Here is a 16,916-nt window from a genome sequence, read left to right as displayed (position 1 = left end):
GGACCGTTTCAGGGGTTTCTATTCAAACCTCTTCGTTGTGCCCAAAAGGGAGGGTTCAGTCCGTCCGATTTTGGACCTGAAACTCCTCAACCAACATCTTCGCCACTTCCGTATGGAGTCGCTACGGTCGATCGTGGCATCCATGGATCAGGGCGAATTCCTGTCTTCAGTGGACATTCGGGATGCGTATCTACACATCCCGATTTTTCCTCCTCATCAATGTTTCCTCCGCTTTGCCGTTCCGCAGGGTCACTTTAAATTTGTGGCTCTGCCCTTCGGCCTGGCCACAGACACCAGGTTTTTGCCAAGGTCCTGGCGGCTGTCATGGCCATTCTCAGGTCCCGGGGGGTGTCTGTCCTTCCTTACCTGGACGACCTGCTTATCAAGGCCCTGTCTTCGGGTGGCTGATCAACGAGGCGAAATCCCGGTCTCTGGTCTTTCTGGGCCTACGGTTCGATATCGGGAGCGCCGGAGTCTTCCTCCCTCCGGACAAGCGGAGTGCTCTGCTGTCCGGCGTTCATCACTTGAGACGCCCGCATCCAGTGTCCATTCGTGCCTGTATGGCAGTGTTGGGCAGAATGGTGGCGGCCATGACGGTGGTTCCGTTTGCACAGTTCCGTTGCCGTCCGCTTCAGTGGGCCATTCTGTCCCTTTGGGACGGATCCCCCCTCTGTCCTTGGACCACTGGATCCGTCTGCCCACCTCTGCTCGCCAGTCTCTTTGGTGGCTCCACACTCCCCTCCTTCAGAGCGGCCGCTCGTTTCTACCGTTGCACTGGCTGGTTCTTACGACGGATGCGAGCCTCCTCGGCTGGGGGGTGTTCTCCTGGACCGGACGGTCCAGGGCCGGTGGTCACCTCGGGAAGCCAGGCTTCCTATCAATGTCCTGGAGATCCGGGTGATATTCCTTTTGTCTCCGGCACTGGGAGTCTCTTCTTCGTATATCAACCGCCAAGGGGGCACTCGCAGCAGTGCCGCCATGACCAAGGTGTCCAAGATCTTCACCTGGGCGGAACGCATGGTTCCCTCCATATCAGCGATCCACATTCCGGAGGTGGAAAATTGGGAAGCGGACTTTCTAAGTCGCTCCTCTCCCGATCCAGGGGAGTGGTCCCTTCACCCGGAGGTGTTCGAGTCCATTTGCAGTCGTTGGGGGGTTCCGGACGTGGACCCCTTTTGCGTCCCGCTTAAACCGGCAGGTTCCAAGTCCAGAGATCCTCTGGCGCTGGCCGCGGACGCCCTCGTCATTCCCTGGTCTCGGTTCACTCTCCCGTACCTGTTTCCGCCAATTCCCCTCCTTCCCCGAGTGCTCAGGAAACTCAAGGCGGAAGGCGTATCGGCCATCCTAGTGCCTCCGGATTGGCCCCGCCGATCTTGGTACGCCGACGTGGTTCGGCTCGTGGCGGACGTTCCCTTTCGGCTGCCAGATCGCCTCCATCTTCTTTCTCAGGGTCCTCTTTGCCACCCCAATTCACAGCCGCTGCGTTTGACGGCGTGGCGGTTGAAACCGCGGTATTGAAGGCTCGCGGTTTCTCACCTGGGGTTATTCGCACTATGCTCAGGGCGCGTAAGCCATCCTCGGCGAGGATCTACCATAGGACTTGGCGGGCTTATTTTCGGTGGTGTGAGGCCCGCTCTCTTTCCCCGGTTCGTTTTTCCCTGCCGAACCTTCTGGCGTTTCTTCAGTCGGGTCTTGAGACACGACTAGCTCTTAGTTCTCTCAAAGGTCAAGTGTCGGCGCTGTCTATTCTTTTTCAGCGGCCTCTAGCTTCTGACTCATCAGTTCACACCTTCCTCCAAAGAGTAGCTCACGAGATTCCTCCCTACAGGTCTCCTATTCCCCCTTGGGACTTGAATTTGGTCCTGAGTTCCTTGCAATCCGTTCCGTTTGAGCCTATCCGCGATATTTCTCTTCGTTTCCTTTCTTGGAAGGTCGCCTTTTTGGTAGCGGTGACCTCGATCCATCGGGTATCGGAATTGGCAGCTCTTTCTTGTCAACCTCCCTTCCTGATTCTTCATCAAGACAAGGCAGTACTTCGGCCGGTTCCTACTTTTCAACCGAAGGTGGTTTCGTCCTTTCATCTGAACGAGGATATCGTTCTTCCTTCCTTCTGCCCTGCTCAGTCTCATCCTAAGGAGCGTTCTCTCCACAATCTGGATGTGGTCCGAGCCTTACGAGTTTACCTCAAGGCCACCTCTTCTTTCTGACGGTCGGAGTCGCTGTTTGTCCTTCCGGAGGGCCGACGCAAAGGTTTGCCGGCTTCAAAGGCCACCATCTCCAGGTGGATCCGGTCCGCCATTTCTGAAGCATATCGTTCCAAGGGGAAGGATCCTCCTTTTCGGGTTACGGCTCACTCCACTCGTTCTGTGGGGGCCTCTTGGGCGGTCTTTAACAGGGCTTCGGCCCTACAGGTGTGTAAGGCGGCTACTTTGTCTTCGGTGCACACGTTCACCAAGTTTTACCAAGTGCACACTTCTGCATCCGCCGACGCCTCTTTGGGGCGTAAGGTTTTGCAGGCAGCTGTGGCTCTGCCGTCCGCTTGATTCTGGGTTACATGGTTCCCACCCCGGGGACTGCTTTGGTATGTCCCACGGTTCCTGTTTCCCCCAATGGAGCTGAATGAGAAAAGGAGATTTTTTACACTTACCGTAAAATCTTTTTCTTAGAGGCTCCATTGGGGGACACAGCTCCCACCCTGTATTGTTAGTTGTGGTCTGAGAGTTGGTCGCCTGTCAGTCTGTTGGTTCGTTGTTTTGACTGGGCTCCCTCCGGACTCTGTATTTTTTTCGGTTCCTCCTATTGCTTTGGGACTAAAACTGAGTGTCTCTAAGGCAGTAGGTGGGGTATACCCTGCTGGGAGGGGCCGACTTCTTTTTTGTATGCCTAGTGTCAGCCTCCTAGTGGCAGCAAGATATACCCCACGGTTCCTGTGTCCCCCAATGGAGCCTCTGAGAAAAAGATTTTACGGTAAGTGTAAAAAATCTCCTTTTCTTGTTTGCCCCATAAAATGGCATTACCAGAAGGGTTTTCCAGTGTAGTCCTTGTTTAAAATTCAGAGCTACCTCAAACCATGCTGCATGCAACACATTTGAAATTGTGCGTGTGTGCTGTTATATTTTTCTCTGATAAAGATTGTTGGAGCAATAATAAAATTTATTTTTGGAAGTGGAGGAAAATGATGTCTGGTCAGTGAATATGAACCACTACAGTATTTCTGCCATATAATTCTCCTGAGAAGATACATTTGTATCTTTGCATACACTGCTGTATGCCACCGTTTTCATTCTCGGGGGGGGGAAAAAAAAGTGTGTGTAAAATCTGAGGCATGTAGTTCAGCATGGGTCAGTAGATTTCCATGGCTGTCATGAGTGAACATGTGCCACTTATCTTTAAAAATGTGCATGAGCCCTTATATTGACTTTATGGGCAAATCCATTACTTTGAGGTGCACAATGTCAGTCTCGTGAAAATGAATAGAGAAACTGATGACAAGTGCACACAGCTTGTGGTGTCGGAGCAGTTTCTTTTCAATATATGATCATTTTCTGAAACTGTTGTACGCCATGTGTTTTACTTTTACTGTGTGATGCATTTTATCCCTTCTACGGACCACCATTTGCCTCCTATATATGGCTACTGAGGAGAGGACACTGGGTTGGGGGGGGTCTTTGTCTATTTTGGGGTGGATGGGGGGGGGAGGGTTTTGGGGAATGCCGGTTTGTTTTGTATTGTATGTTTTTATTATAAAAAATGTGTTGAATAAAAATTTTGATTAAAAAAAAAACAAAAAAAATAAAATAATAAATATATATATATTGAAAAGAAATCCTCTTTAACCCCTTAAGAACCAAGCCCGTTTAAGGACCAGGCCAATTTTATTTTTGCGTTTTTGTATTTTCCTCCTCGCCTTCTAAAATCCATAACTTTTATATTTCCATCTACAGACCCATATGAGGGCTTTTTTTCTGTGTGACCAATTGTAGTTTGTAATGACATCACTCATTTTACCATAAAATGTACGTCGAACCCAAAAAAAAGAATTTTTATGGAGGAAATTTACATGAAAAACCAAAATTTAGCAAATTTTGGAGGGTTTCCTTTTCACATTGTACACTCTACGGTAAAAATGACGTTTTCTTTATTCTGTGGGTCAATACGATTAAAATTATACCCTTGGCTACATACCGTATATACTCGAGTATAAGCAGAGTTTTTCAGCACGATTTTTCATGCTGAAAACACCCCCCTCGGCTTATACTAGAGTGAACTCTCCGCCCTCAGTGGTCTTCAACCTGCGGACCTCCTGATGTTTCAAAACTACAACTCCCAGCAAGCCCGGGCAGCCATCGGCTGTTCGGGCTTGCTGGGAGTTGTAGTTTTGAAACCTCGACATCATCCAGCCCCCCCTCTCACCCCCTTTAGTTCTGTACTCGCCTCTGCTCGGCGGGACGTTAGGGTGCACTGGTCCGGTGCTGCAGGACTGTCCGGTGGGAGGTCGTCCGGTGGGATAGTGGTTCCGGGCTGCCATCTTCACCGGGGGGCCTCTTCTCCGCGGTTTGGGCCCGGAAAAGTCACGTTGCCTTGACGACAACGCAGGGGGACGTTCATTACCAACGCCCGTCTGCGTCGCCGTCAAGGCAACGCCTCTATTTGGGGCCCGAAGCGCGGAGAAGAGGCCCCCCGGTGAAGATGGCAGCCCGGAACCACTATCCTACCGGACGACCTCCCCACTGGACAGTCCTGCAGCACCGGAACAGCGGAGCACCGTCCCTCCGAGCGGAGGTGAGTACAAAACTAAAGGGGGTGAGAGGGGGGGGGGGGCTGGATGATGTCGAAGGCCGCAGTGGTCTTCAGCCTGCGGACCTCCAGAGGTTTCAAAACTACATCTCCCAGCAAGCCCGGGCTTGCTGGGAGTTGTAGTTTTGAAACCTCTGGAGGTCCGCAGGTTGAAGACCACTGTATCAGACATTGACAAGTGGTGATGATGAAGGTGGGGGGGGGGGGGGGCTGATGACGACAAGGGGGATGATGAAGGGGGGGTGTGGTATGATGACAAGGGAATGATGAAGGGGGGGTGTGGGATGATAAGGGAATGATGAAGGGGGGGTGTGGGATGATGACAAGGGGATGATAAAGGGGGGAGTGTGGTATGATGACAAGGGGATGATGAAGGGGGGAGTGTGGTATGATGACAAGGGGATGATGAAGGGGGTGTGGGATGATGACAAGGGAATGATGAAGGGGGGGTGTGGGATGATGACAAGGGAATGATGAAGGGGGGGTGTGGGATGATAAGGGGATGATGAAGGGGGTGGGGATGATGACAAGGGGATGATGAAGGGGGAGTGTGGGATTATGACAAGGGGATGATGACAAGGGGGTTATGAAGGGGGGTGGGGATGATGACAAGGGGATGATTAAGGGCATGATTAAGGGCGGGTGTGGGATGATAAGGGGATGATGAAGGGGGGGTGATGACAGGCGGTGATGATGAAGGGGGGATGATGACAGGCGGTGATGATGAAGGGGGGGATGATGACAGGCGGTGATGATGAAGGGGGGGATGATGACAGGCGGTGATGATGATGAGGGTGTTAATGACGGGGGTCTGGATGATGACGGGGGTCTGGATGATGTATTTCCCACCCTAGGCTTATACTCGAGTCAATAACTTTTACTGGGATTTTGGGGTGAAATTAGGGGCCTCGGCTTATATTCGGGTCGGCTTATACTTGAGTATATACGGTATATACGGTTTTCTATTATTGAACAGCTTAAAAAAAAAAAAACTCAAACTTTTTGTACAAAATCATTATGTTTAAAATCGCCCTATTTTGACCACCTATAACTTTTTAATTTTTCCGTATACAGGGCTCATTTTTTTTTGCGCCATGATCTGTACGTTTTATCGATACCACGTTTGCATATAGGAAACTTTTTTTAATCACTTTCAATTAATTCTTTTGGGAATAAAATGTGACAAAAAAGCAGCAATTTTGGACTTTAAAATAAAATATTTTTAAATTTACGCAGTTCTCCGTTCAGGATCATTAACATTATATTTTGATAGTTTGGACATTTACGCACACGGCGATAACAAATATGTTTATTAATATAATTTTTTTTTTAATGCTTTTTGGGGGTAAAATGGGAAAAAAGGGACAATTTCCATTTTTATTGGGGAGGGGATTTCTCCCCCTTTTTTATTTATTTATTTTACTTTTGACACTTTTTAATTCCCCATAGGGGACTATCCATAGCAATCACTTGATTGCTAATATTGTTCAGTGCTATACATAGGGCATAGCACTGATCAGTATTATCGGCAATCTTCTGCTCTGGTCTGCTCGATCTCAGACCAGAGCAGAAGACCCCAGCACGATTGCCTGCAGTGCATGGACGTAAATGTACGTCCTGGTGCGTGAAGTACCTCCGCACCAGGACGTAAATTTACGTCCGTGGTCGTTAAGGAGTTAACAGACTACATACATAGATAAAAAAACTGTGTTTTATTTATTTATTTTTTCCTTGAGGTGCGGAATTATGAAAGACTGACTTCTCTTAAGATTGTGGATCATGCACTTCAGTCACTGGACAATCTAAGGCCTGGCGACTGTATAGTTTGTTTCAATAAGAATGATATCTTCTCTGTTAGCCGGCAGATTGAGACGCGGGGTTTAGAATGTGCGGTCATTTATGGCAGCCTTCCTCCAGGTGAGTTATTCTATGCTCAGATTGCTATTAATATACCTTTCTTTTAACATTGAGAGACAGTAGCACTTTACAACCATCTATAAGATGTATCTTGAATAGCTAATGAACTGCTTGCTCAATTCCCTAATGCAGCTCTTTTATAGCAGACCATATGAGGCAAAGATAATTTTTTTTATGTTCTTATATATATTTTGCAACAATAAACTTTTAAGGAGATATCCAACCAAAAGTGGTAAAAATAAAAACTTAAATAAGTGATGTATGCTCCCAGCTGAATTATTTCAGACTCCAATAGCCCTTATAAACAGCCTTTGAAAGTCCAGCTGAGAGATGGTAAAAACTACACAAACCATCAGCCCCTGTGCTTGTTTCCTGTGTGAGCTGCATGGAGGGACTGCCTTAAGTGCTGAGGAGGTCACATGGTTATAGAAGCGGTGATTATAGAAGAGGGAGATGTGTGCACCTTAGTCAGTCGCAGCTGATCACACACTGAAGCTCTCTGAGCTCCCTGAAAGCTGAGGAGGATGGTGTGTGATATGGCAAAGTGACATGTGGTCTACATGTAGATGACAGCCTTCATGTGTCTTAAAGGGGTACTCCGCTGCTCAGCGTTTGGAACAAACTGTTCCGAACGCTGGAGTCGGCGCTGGGAGCTCGTGACGTCATAGCCTCGCCCCCTCATATGTCATTCCCCGCCCCCTCAATGCAAGTCTATGGGAGGGGCGTGGCAGCCTTCACGCCCTCTCCCATAGACTTGCATAGAGGGGGCGGGATTATGACGTCACGAGCTCCCGGCTCCAGCGTTCGGAAAAGTTTGTTCCTAACTCTAAGCAGCAGAGTACCCCTTTTATGAACTACTGATCTTCCTGCCTGGAGGAAAAGCTGAGAGAGAAACCAGGTATGTGCTAAGCAAATATTACACTTGTACATAACAAAGTTATACAAGTTTAACATTTGCAGCTATATAAAGGTAATTTAATTTGGCTGGAGTTCTCCTTTTAATACGACCAACCTTGTGTGCATCCTTGTCTGCATCAACAATCTGCATAACCGCATTCAATTGAATACAAAGTGATGGACAAATACATACAGGAAAAGTGTCATAAAATGTAAACCTCTATACAGTAAAGCTGGGTGGCGTTCAGAGGAGTGTCAAGTGCGGCATCAACAGAGAAATGTTAGAGAAGCACACAACCAAGTAAAAAGGGAAAACCGTATGCACCAAACACTAATCCAAGTACTTTGCCGCCCCCCCCCCCCCCCTCCCAACCAACCCCTAAAAGGTGTTATCCAGAGAGCCGAAAAAGCGTTTCATTTTCCGCTCCCTAACACTCCGCTTTTACCCTGCGGTAGTTTGGAAAGTATCCCTTCTGAGAGGAGAAAATGTGTTTACAGCACTGTGACGCTGCGATATCCTACAGCTATTGGGCATGGCATGCATGTGGAGTGCCAGACATAAAGGATGCATGAGTAAGAAATAACACTGGTTATTTAGTTGTTTCATTTAGTGGCAGCCAAGGGGTCCAAATGTTCTTACATTTTTGAGCAGTTTATACAGGGGGGGGGGGGGGGCATATGTATGGACTAGCTGAATCCAACACAATAAAGATGGCGTATCTGTACTTTTCACACAACATAAGAGTAAATGAAAGCTTTTTTTTCCTAGTGTCCTGGGACTACTACATTGATGATCCAGATAAAGCATACCTGGGGATTAACTATCCTAGGAAAGGCAAATGGTTGTGTGAAAACTTAAGGTCTCCAGACCAGTATGGAAACAGTTTAGGTCCATGCCTTTTGTGGATTTCATTTTTGACTTTTTACATAACCCCTGTTCTTGGGCTGAATAGAGAGTGCACTGCAGCCACTGTTCTAACTGCCTTTCAGTATATTATAGATGTCTGTCTTTGCAGTGCAGCTGACATTGGCACCTTGTCTTGTTCTAAGTCTTTATAAACTTTTCTGGTAACTTACATTTTTTTCTTTTTAGGGACAAAAATAGCACAGGCCAACAAATTTAATGACCCAGATGATCCATGCAAAATCCTGGTGGCCACAGATGCCATTGGAATGGGACTGAACCTGTGAGTTGAAAATTTTTTGCAGCATTTTTATATACACAGTCATGTAGTAAAATAACAACAACGTACAGATAATATAAATATGAATTGATATTTATTTCACTAAAGCTAGAGCTTCATAATTACTTTTATATAATATTACATAAAAATCCCACAAAGACCTTATTTGTGATAGGGGAAGGTTTGTGTGAGCTGCATATTTTTTTTTGAATTCCAAGTGCTTTTAGTCTCTTTATTAAGAAGAGCATGGGTCACTTGATAAAATGTAGGTACTTCTACAATGGAGTATATTTCCACAATGGAGTGTTTGTCCAGGTAGTCAGAAATCTTATCACACAAGTCACTGTAAGCTAAAGAGTGACCTCAGTACTGTAGGGTAAAGGTTCATTGGTGATTCACAGGTGCTATATACATCAATTCTACTGCTGACAAGTCTTATATAGGATATCAATTGAGGCTACTGAAGGAACTTAAAGGGGTCCAAAGGATAGGGGATAAGATGCCTGATGGCGGGGGTCCCGCCGCTGGGGACCCCCGTGATCTTCCACGCCGCACCCCGTTAGAATCAGCCCCCTCCGGGGGCTGATTCTAACGGGGTGCGGTGTGGAAGATCACGGGGGTCCCCAGCGGAGGGACCCCCGCCATCAGGCATCTTATCCCCTATCCCTTGGATAGGGGATAAGATGTCTTAGCGCCGGAGTACCCCTTTAATAACAGTAGGTGTATTTAGGAAACACAGTGAAATATACCTAATATATCTAATAATGCCCATGACAAAAGGTAATTGATTAACAAAAAACATCCTTATAGACACAGCTAAATTTCTTTAATTTAGGAGCCAGTAATCCAAAAATTGTTGCAATTATTTGTTGCCCCAAATGCGTGAACTATAATTCCACAAAACCATTAGACTGAGCACAAAGTATTGATGAAAATTGTGAGTTTTATTTTATTTTTTTAAATCAAAGTCTAATAATCCAGAATATCTGACAATTGAGAAGCTAGTTTTTTTTTAATACTTGTTTAAATGTGCACTGTCACTTTAAAAAAACTTCCAGCTACATGTCAAATGTTGTTCAGACCTCCACGATTGTTAGACACAGCCAAGAGAAGCGCTTGGCTTAGCACTTAAAGGGGTACTCCCGTGGAAAACTTTTTAAATCCACTGGTGCCAGAAAGTTTAACAGATTTGTAAATCACTTCTATTAAAAAATCTTAATCCTTCCAGTACTTTTTAGGGGCTGTATACTAAAGAGAAATCCAAAAATAAATGCATTTCCTCTGATGTCATGACTACGGTGCTCTCTGCTTACCTCTGCTGTCCATTTTAGGAACTGTCCAGAGCAGCATATGTTTGCTATGGGGATTTTCTCCTGCTCTGGACAGTTCCTAAAATGGACAGCAGAGGTCAGCAGAGAGCAATGTGCTGCATCAGAGGAAAAGCATTTCTTTTTTGGATTTCTCTTTAGTATACAGCCCCTAAAAAGTACTGGAAGGATTAAGATTTTTTAATAGAAGTGATTTACAAATCTGTTTAAGTTTCTGGCACCAGTTGATTTAAAAAAAAAAAAAAAAAAAAAGATTCCCACGGGAGTACCCCTTTAACTCCCTGGCCTATTGCAGGAAACCTAAATCACAGCAAGCCAGGCAGAGAATTGCAATTACAATTTTAGTTCTTATTTTCTGCTATTAGGAGCATAAGGAGAATCATTTTTAATTCATTGGTAAAACCATCAATCAACGAGAAAGGGGAGAAAGAGATGGATACGATCACCACTTCCCAGGCTCTCCAAATAGCAGGCAGAGCTGGCAGGTTCAGCTCCATGTTTAAGGAAGGTGAAGTAACCACCATGCTCCAAGATGATCTCCCTCTGCTGAAGGAAATTCTCAACAAACCGGTCCATGATATACAGGTAAAGTACAATAAAGGCTGTTATAGAAGAGCGAGACTTTTAGAACTCCAGGTTATTTTATTTCTTATACAGTGTTTTCTCTCAAGTGAATAGCCAAACATGTAATACAGTGGTCCCTCAAGTTACAATATTAATTGGTTCCGGGACGGCCATTGTATGTTGAAACCATTGTACGTTGAGACCATAACTGTATGGATACCTGGTAATTGGTTCTGAAGCCACCAAAATGTCATCCAAGAATAGGAAAAAGTGAGAGTTAAAGAAAAATAAGTAGATAACTAATATAGATAAAGCAAGTCCTTACATATAAAAGTAAGAAAGATCTGCTGGGAGCTGTAAATCACTGTCTATGTCAGTGTTTCCCAAGCAGGGAGCCTCCAGCTGTTGCAAAACTACAACTCCCAGCATGCCCGGACAGCCAAAGGCTGTCCGGGCATGCTGGGAGTTGTAGTTTTGCAACAGCTGGGGTACCCTGCTTGGGAAAACACTGGTCTATGTAGAGGACAGGAGCTTCTTCGGGGTCCTGTACAGTACACAGTGTCCCAAAAAGTAACATGGAGCCGTCCTCATCTGGTGTCCAAAGGAGCAGCTAACCCTGGTATAGGTAAAGTGCACAGAACATGTACTACCTCCCTGTACTGTAGGGGGCGCTTCCAGACACCAGTCAGTGCATACGCTTCAGTAATACAGGGGTTTTACCAGTGAATGCCCATTCTGATCGGTCAGTTTTTCCAGCCATTGACATGTTTCACAGATCTGGACTGTCCGTACATTGTATGTTGAGTCTGGTTTCAACTTACAATGGTCCAGCATAGACCATTGTATGTTGAAACTATTGTATGTTGAGGCCATTGTAAGTTGAGGGACCACTGTACATGATCAGGTTAACCTGTGCAGGAGCTGCTTGCTCTTGGCAAGCAAAAGCAAAGGGCCCTCTCTATGCTGCACCAGCTTTCTGTATTGGCTTTTTAGTTTAGTGTAATCATTCCTATTGAAAATAACCATTTAATCCCATAGAAATTGTTAAACAGCTGCCTTTCTTTTGCTTCTTTTCTCTTTTTTTATTAGGCTGCAGGGTTGCATCCCACAGCAGAACAGATTGAAATGTTTGCTTACCATTTGCCTGATGCCACTCTTGCTAACCTTATAGTAAGTATGCTGCTTTATGATACTAAATTGTGATTTAATATAAATATACCTAGGATACCATACATTAGAGCAGATTACCATTTAAATATGTTTTGTACTGGCAAGTACAGTTGAGTACTGTATCTACTACATTCACTAAAATATTTTGGGATCATGGTTTTATATGAAAGAACAATGATGAGCTGTAAAAGGGCAGCCAGCCTTCATACCAATCGGTCTTCTGTTGCCCTACTAATTTTCAGTGAAAATTTTATAGAAATTTTACACGTTCGCCAAATTATCAGGGTATAACCCCATTTACATCTCCTTTTTCCCCATCTGACACTGGTATACAGTGGGGCAAAAAAGTATTTAGTCTCCCATTTAAAAAGATGAGAGAGGCCTGTAATTTTCATCATATACCTCAACTATGAGAGACATAATGAGGAAAAAAAATCCATAAAATCACATTGTCTGATTTCTAAAGAATTTATTTGCAAATTGTGGTGGAAAAGAAGTATTTGATCACCTAACAAACGAGCAAGATTTCTGGCTCTCACAGACCTGTAACTTCTTCTTAAGAGTCTCCTCTCCTGTTCTCCACTCATTACCTGTATTAATGGCACCTCTTTGAACTTATCAGTATAAAAGACACCTGTCCACAACCTCAAACAGTCACACTCCAAACTCCACTATGGCCAAGGCCAAAGAGTTGTCGAAGGACACCAGAAACAAAATTGTAGACCTGCACCAGGCTGGGAAGACTGAATCTGCAATAGGCAAGCAGCTTGGTGTGAAGAAATCAACTGAGAGAGCAATTATTAGAAAATGGAAAACATATAAGACCACTGATAATCTCCCTCAATCTGGGGCGCCACGCAAGATCTCACCCCGTGGTGTCAAAATAATCACAAGAACGGTGAGCAAAAATCCCAGAACCACACAGGGGGGGGGGGGGGGGACCTACTGAATGACCTGCAGAGAGCTGGGACAAAAGTAACAAAGGCTACCATCAGTAACACACTACGTTGCCAGGGACTCAAATCATGCAGTGCCAGACGTGTCCCCCTGCTTAAAGGACATCTTCAGCCCTTTAACACTCATCGCGGGGGTCTGACCATATCTTCACCATCCCTGGGGGCAGGAGCGTCCCCCGGGAATGGCAAAAATAAAGATTTTACCCTATATAACGCTTTGCCAAGCGTTATATAGGGTAAAATCTGATGATTGGTTCCCTTTTAAGTCTGTGTTTCCCAGTGACAGCCCCAAAACATCACTGCTCTAGAGGAGATCTGCATGGAGGAATGGGCCAAAATACCAGCAACAATGTGTGAAAACCTTGTGAAGACTTAGAGAAAACGTTTGACCTCGGTCATTGCCAACAAACTGTATATAACAATGTATTGAGATGAACGTTTGTTATTGACCAAATACTTATTTTCCACCATAATTTGCTAATAAGTTCTTAAAAAATCAGACAATGTGATTTTATGGATTTTTGTTCTCATAATGTCTCTCATAGTTGAGGTATACCTATGATGAAAATTACAGGCCTCTTATCTTTTTAATTGGGAGAACTTGCACAATTGGTCCCTGACTAAATACTTTTTTGCCCCACTGTACATTGGGATTTCTAAGAAGTGTGCTCACATTTTACCAGGCCTAAAAGATGGAGCTTAGTTTGCTGGTGACTGTTCAGTCTGTTTCCTGGTCATATACTTTTTAAGACCACTATAAAAGACCAGTTATAAACTTCCGTTAGAAAGGCCTTGAAAGGCATTACAAAATTCCATTAAAGTCTCTGGGATTTTTGATTATCCGTTATCACCCGTTATAGTCCGTCATGAATAACAGATGTTATTTGTGATGGAAGAAAAAACGGCACATGCACAAATTTTTCTTCCGTCACAAGAAACGGGTAAATTTACATTGAAGTCTATGGCAAACGGATGAGCCTTTATGTCATCCGTTTGCACCTGGTTTATAATATCCGTTATTACTTCTGAGCATGCTCACAAGAGATGACATCAGCAGACTCCTGCAGTGCTGAGGGACTACTACTACTACTCTCATCATGGTAATTCCCCAGCTGCGGCAGTCTGCCGTGCCTGGGGAGGCTACTTTAGTGTTTGCACTACAACCCCCATCATGGAACAGACTAATCGCACCGGGTCTCACTTCTGAAACCTGATGCGATTAGAAATTATTAAACGAGCGGGCGGCATGCTCCACTCTATAGATGAGCGAAGTTACAGTGATTTGATTCGTCACAAACTTCTCGGCTCGGCAGTTGATGACTTTTCCTGCATAAATTAGTTCAGCTTTCAGGCGCTCCCGTGGGCAGGAAAAGGTGGATACAATCCTAGGAGAGAGTCTCCTAGGACTGTATCCACCTTTTCCAGCCCACGGAGCACCTGAAAGCTGAACTAATTTATGCAGGCTAAAGTCAGCAACTGCCGAGCCGCGAGGTTCGTGACAAATCGAGTCACTGTAACTTCGCTCATCTATACTCCACTCCCCTGCGATGTACGATGTATTTTACTTTCACTTTTAAATTCCTCGCCGGGAGCCCTGAATTGCCTGTCTGAGCGCACAGCAGGGACATGCCATTCCATTCCCTGCTGCTCATCTCCGTATCTGACAGAGAGAAGCAGTGGAGAATGGAGGGACCTGTGCGCTGTTATAGCGCTCTATTCCCCGCCGCCGTACCTGACCTGTACCCCCAATGCTGCCTCATTCATTCATTTCCCACCGCGGTCTATTCCCCACTGCTAATCTCCGTCAGGTAGGCAGAGGTGTTAAAACTGCCATACATAGCGGATGTTATAACTGGTCTTAACGGATGAATATGCCTGTTATTTTGATGGACGTTATTCAGCCATTAGCACCCGTTATTTCATCCGTTATTATACATCTGTTTTTACACAGAAAACTGATGTTTAATAACGGAGGAATGCTCATAGTGTGAAAGTAGCCTCGTTCTCGTTCACATGGGCGGATCCCCGTTGATGATGGACCCCTACAGTGTGTCTCAGATGTGCCTGCACAGAACGGCAATCCGCTGGCGCATGCATCCGCAGTATACTAGCACACATCGTGGCTGCTCTCGACCTAGCTCAGGGAGCAGGGGGAGTGGCCACAATGTGTGCGAGTACACCGCGCATGTGCACGGCGACTTGCACATTGCAGCAGTGTGTCCGCTTGTAGCGGCGGAGCAGGCACATCTGAGACACACTGTAGGGGTCCATCGTCAACGGTAAAATACGCTGTGGATCCGCCCATGGGAACGAGCCCTTATGCTGGACTTAAAGGCGCAACAGAGCTTGCTTTTGGCTTGACGTGGTCCGAACATGGCCACTAGTAAACATGTATTGTCTGTTAAACTCAATGAAACAAAAGCTCAACCAACAGCACAGGATATTGGTATATGTAAAGGGTGCATGGCTCATCGAGCCTGGTGCTAGGTCCACTGTAGTGACTCCACAAAAAAAAAAGTTGCACAACCTGAATAAAAATGCTCTTGCTTTATTTCACTCCTTGCAATGTTTTTGGTTATTTCACACTCCCAGTGTGCATGACAAATATACAGTATATATTCTTAGTGATTTACATTAAATCATCATTAGCATATCATAGGCCTCACATGTGTAGGTGAACGTGAACAAACGCAAAGAAGAAAGGGAGTTCAACTAATATAGATCAACAAATTCTTATTTTTATATGTATACAGGTGTAGAGTAGTGAATCCAGAGAAACTAGATACAAACAAAATGACAAAGTGGATACTTCCTAATGCAATGCACACCCTTGAAAAAATGGCTACAATTATATATGATAAAAATTATCTTTATTAGCAAGTATACTAATCTGGTACAAAGCAACAAAAAAAAAAAAGACACAAGCAGGGTTAAAAAAAAAAAATTGTTAATCAAAAAACCAAATCAATTGCCTACTAAACGTGATTGGGCAAGTGGGCACATGTACACAGAACCAACCCTACATGCAAAAAATATATGTATACAGTCATGGCCATAAATGTTGGCACCCCTGAAATGTTTCTAGAAAATGAATTATTTCTCACAGAAAAGGATTGCAGTAACTCATGTTTTGCTATACACATGTTTATTCCCTTTGTGTGTATTGGAACTAAACAAAAAAAAGGAGGAAAAAAATCTAATCGGACATAATGTCACACCAAACTCCAAAAATGGTCTGGACAAAATTATTGGCACCCTTTTAAAATTGTGGATAAAAAAGATTGTTTCAAACATGTGATGCTCCTTTAAACTCACCTGGGGCAAGTAACAGGTGTGGTCAATATAAAAATCACACCTGAAAGCAAATAAAAAGGAGAGAAGTTCACTTAGTCTTTGCATTGTGTGTCTGTGTGTGCCACACTAAGCATGGACAACAGAAAGAGGAGAACTGAACTGTCTGAGGACTTGAGAACCAAAATTGTGGAAAAATATCAACAACCTCAAGGTTATAAGTCCATCTCCAGAGATCTAGATTTGCCTTTGTCCACAGTTGCAACATTATCAAGAAGTTTGCAACCCATGGCACTGTAGCTAATCTCCCTGAGCGTGGACAGAAGAGAAAAATTGATGAAAGGTGTCAACGCTGGGTAGTCCGGATGGTGGGTAAGCAGCCCCAAACAAGTTCCAATGATATTCAAGCTGTCCTCCAGGCTCAGGGAGCATCAATGTCAGTGCAAACTATCCGTCGATATTTAAGTGAAATGAAACGCTATGGCAGGAGGACCCCACTGCTGACACAGAGACCTAAAACAGCAAGACTACATTTTGCCAAAATGAACTTGAGTAAGCCAAAATCCTTCTGGGAAAACATCTTGTGGACAGATGAGACCAAGATAGAGCTTTTTGGTAAAGCACATCATTCTACTGTTTACCGAAAATGGAATGAGGCCTACAAAGAAAAGAACACAGTACCTACAGTGAAATATGGTGAAGGTTCATTGATGTTTTGGGCTTGTTTTGCTGCCTCTGGCACTGGGTGCCTTCAATGTGTACAAGGCATCATGAAATCTGAGGATTACCAACGGATTTTGGGTCGCACTGTA

The 16,916-nt window shown here is 44.8% G+C and overlaps 1 protein-coding gene across 1 annotated transcript in view; it reads left to right on the top strand.

The window, feature by feature from the left end:
• The window catches only part of SUPV3L1 (Suv3 like RNA helicase), a 31,867-nt gene that overhangs the window by 12,491 nt on the left and 2,460 nt on the right, over positions 1–16,916 (top strand). Inside the window, exons 9-12 of the mRNA XM_056530307.1 lie at positions 6,534–6,714; positions 8,705–8,798; positions 10,489–10,708; positions 11,777–11,857. Coding sequence (XP_056386282.1) covers positions 6,534–6,714; positions 8,705–8,798; positions 10,489–10,708; positions 11,777–11,857 — 576 coding nt within the window. The remainder of the gene's footprint in view (positions 1–6,533; positions 6,715–8,704; positions 8,799–10,488; positions 10,709–11,776; positions 11,858–16,916) is intronic.

Source organism: Hyla sarda, chromosome 7 (genome assembly GCF_029499605.1).
Source record: "Hyla sarda isolate aHylSar1 chromosome 7, aHylSar1.hap1, whole genome shotgun sequence".
Taxonomy (NCBI): domain Eukaryota; kingdom Metazoa; phylum Chordata; class Amphibia; order Anura; family Hylidae; genus Hyla; species Hyla sarda.
The sequence above is the reverse complement of the archived record's forward strand: the minus strand, read 5'-3'. Positions and strand labels throughout refer to the sequence as shown.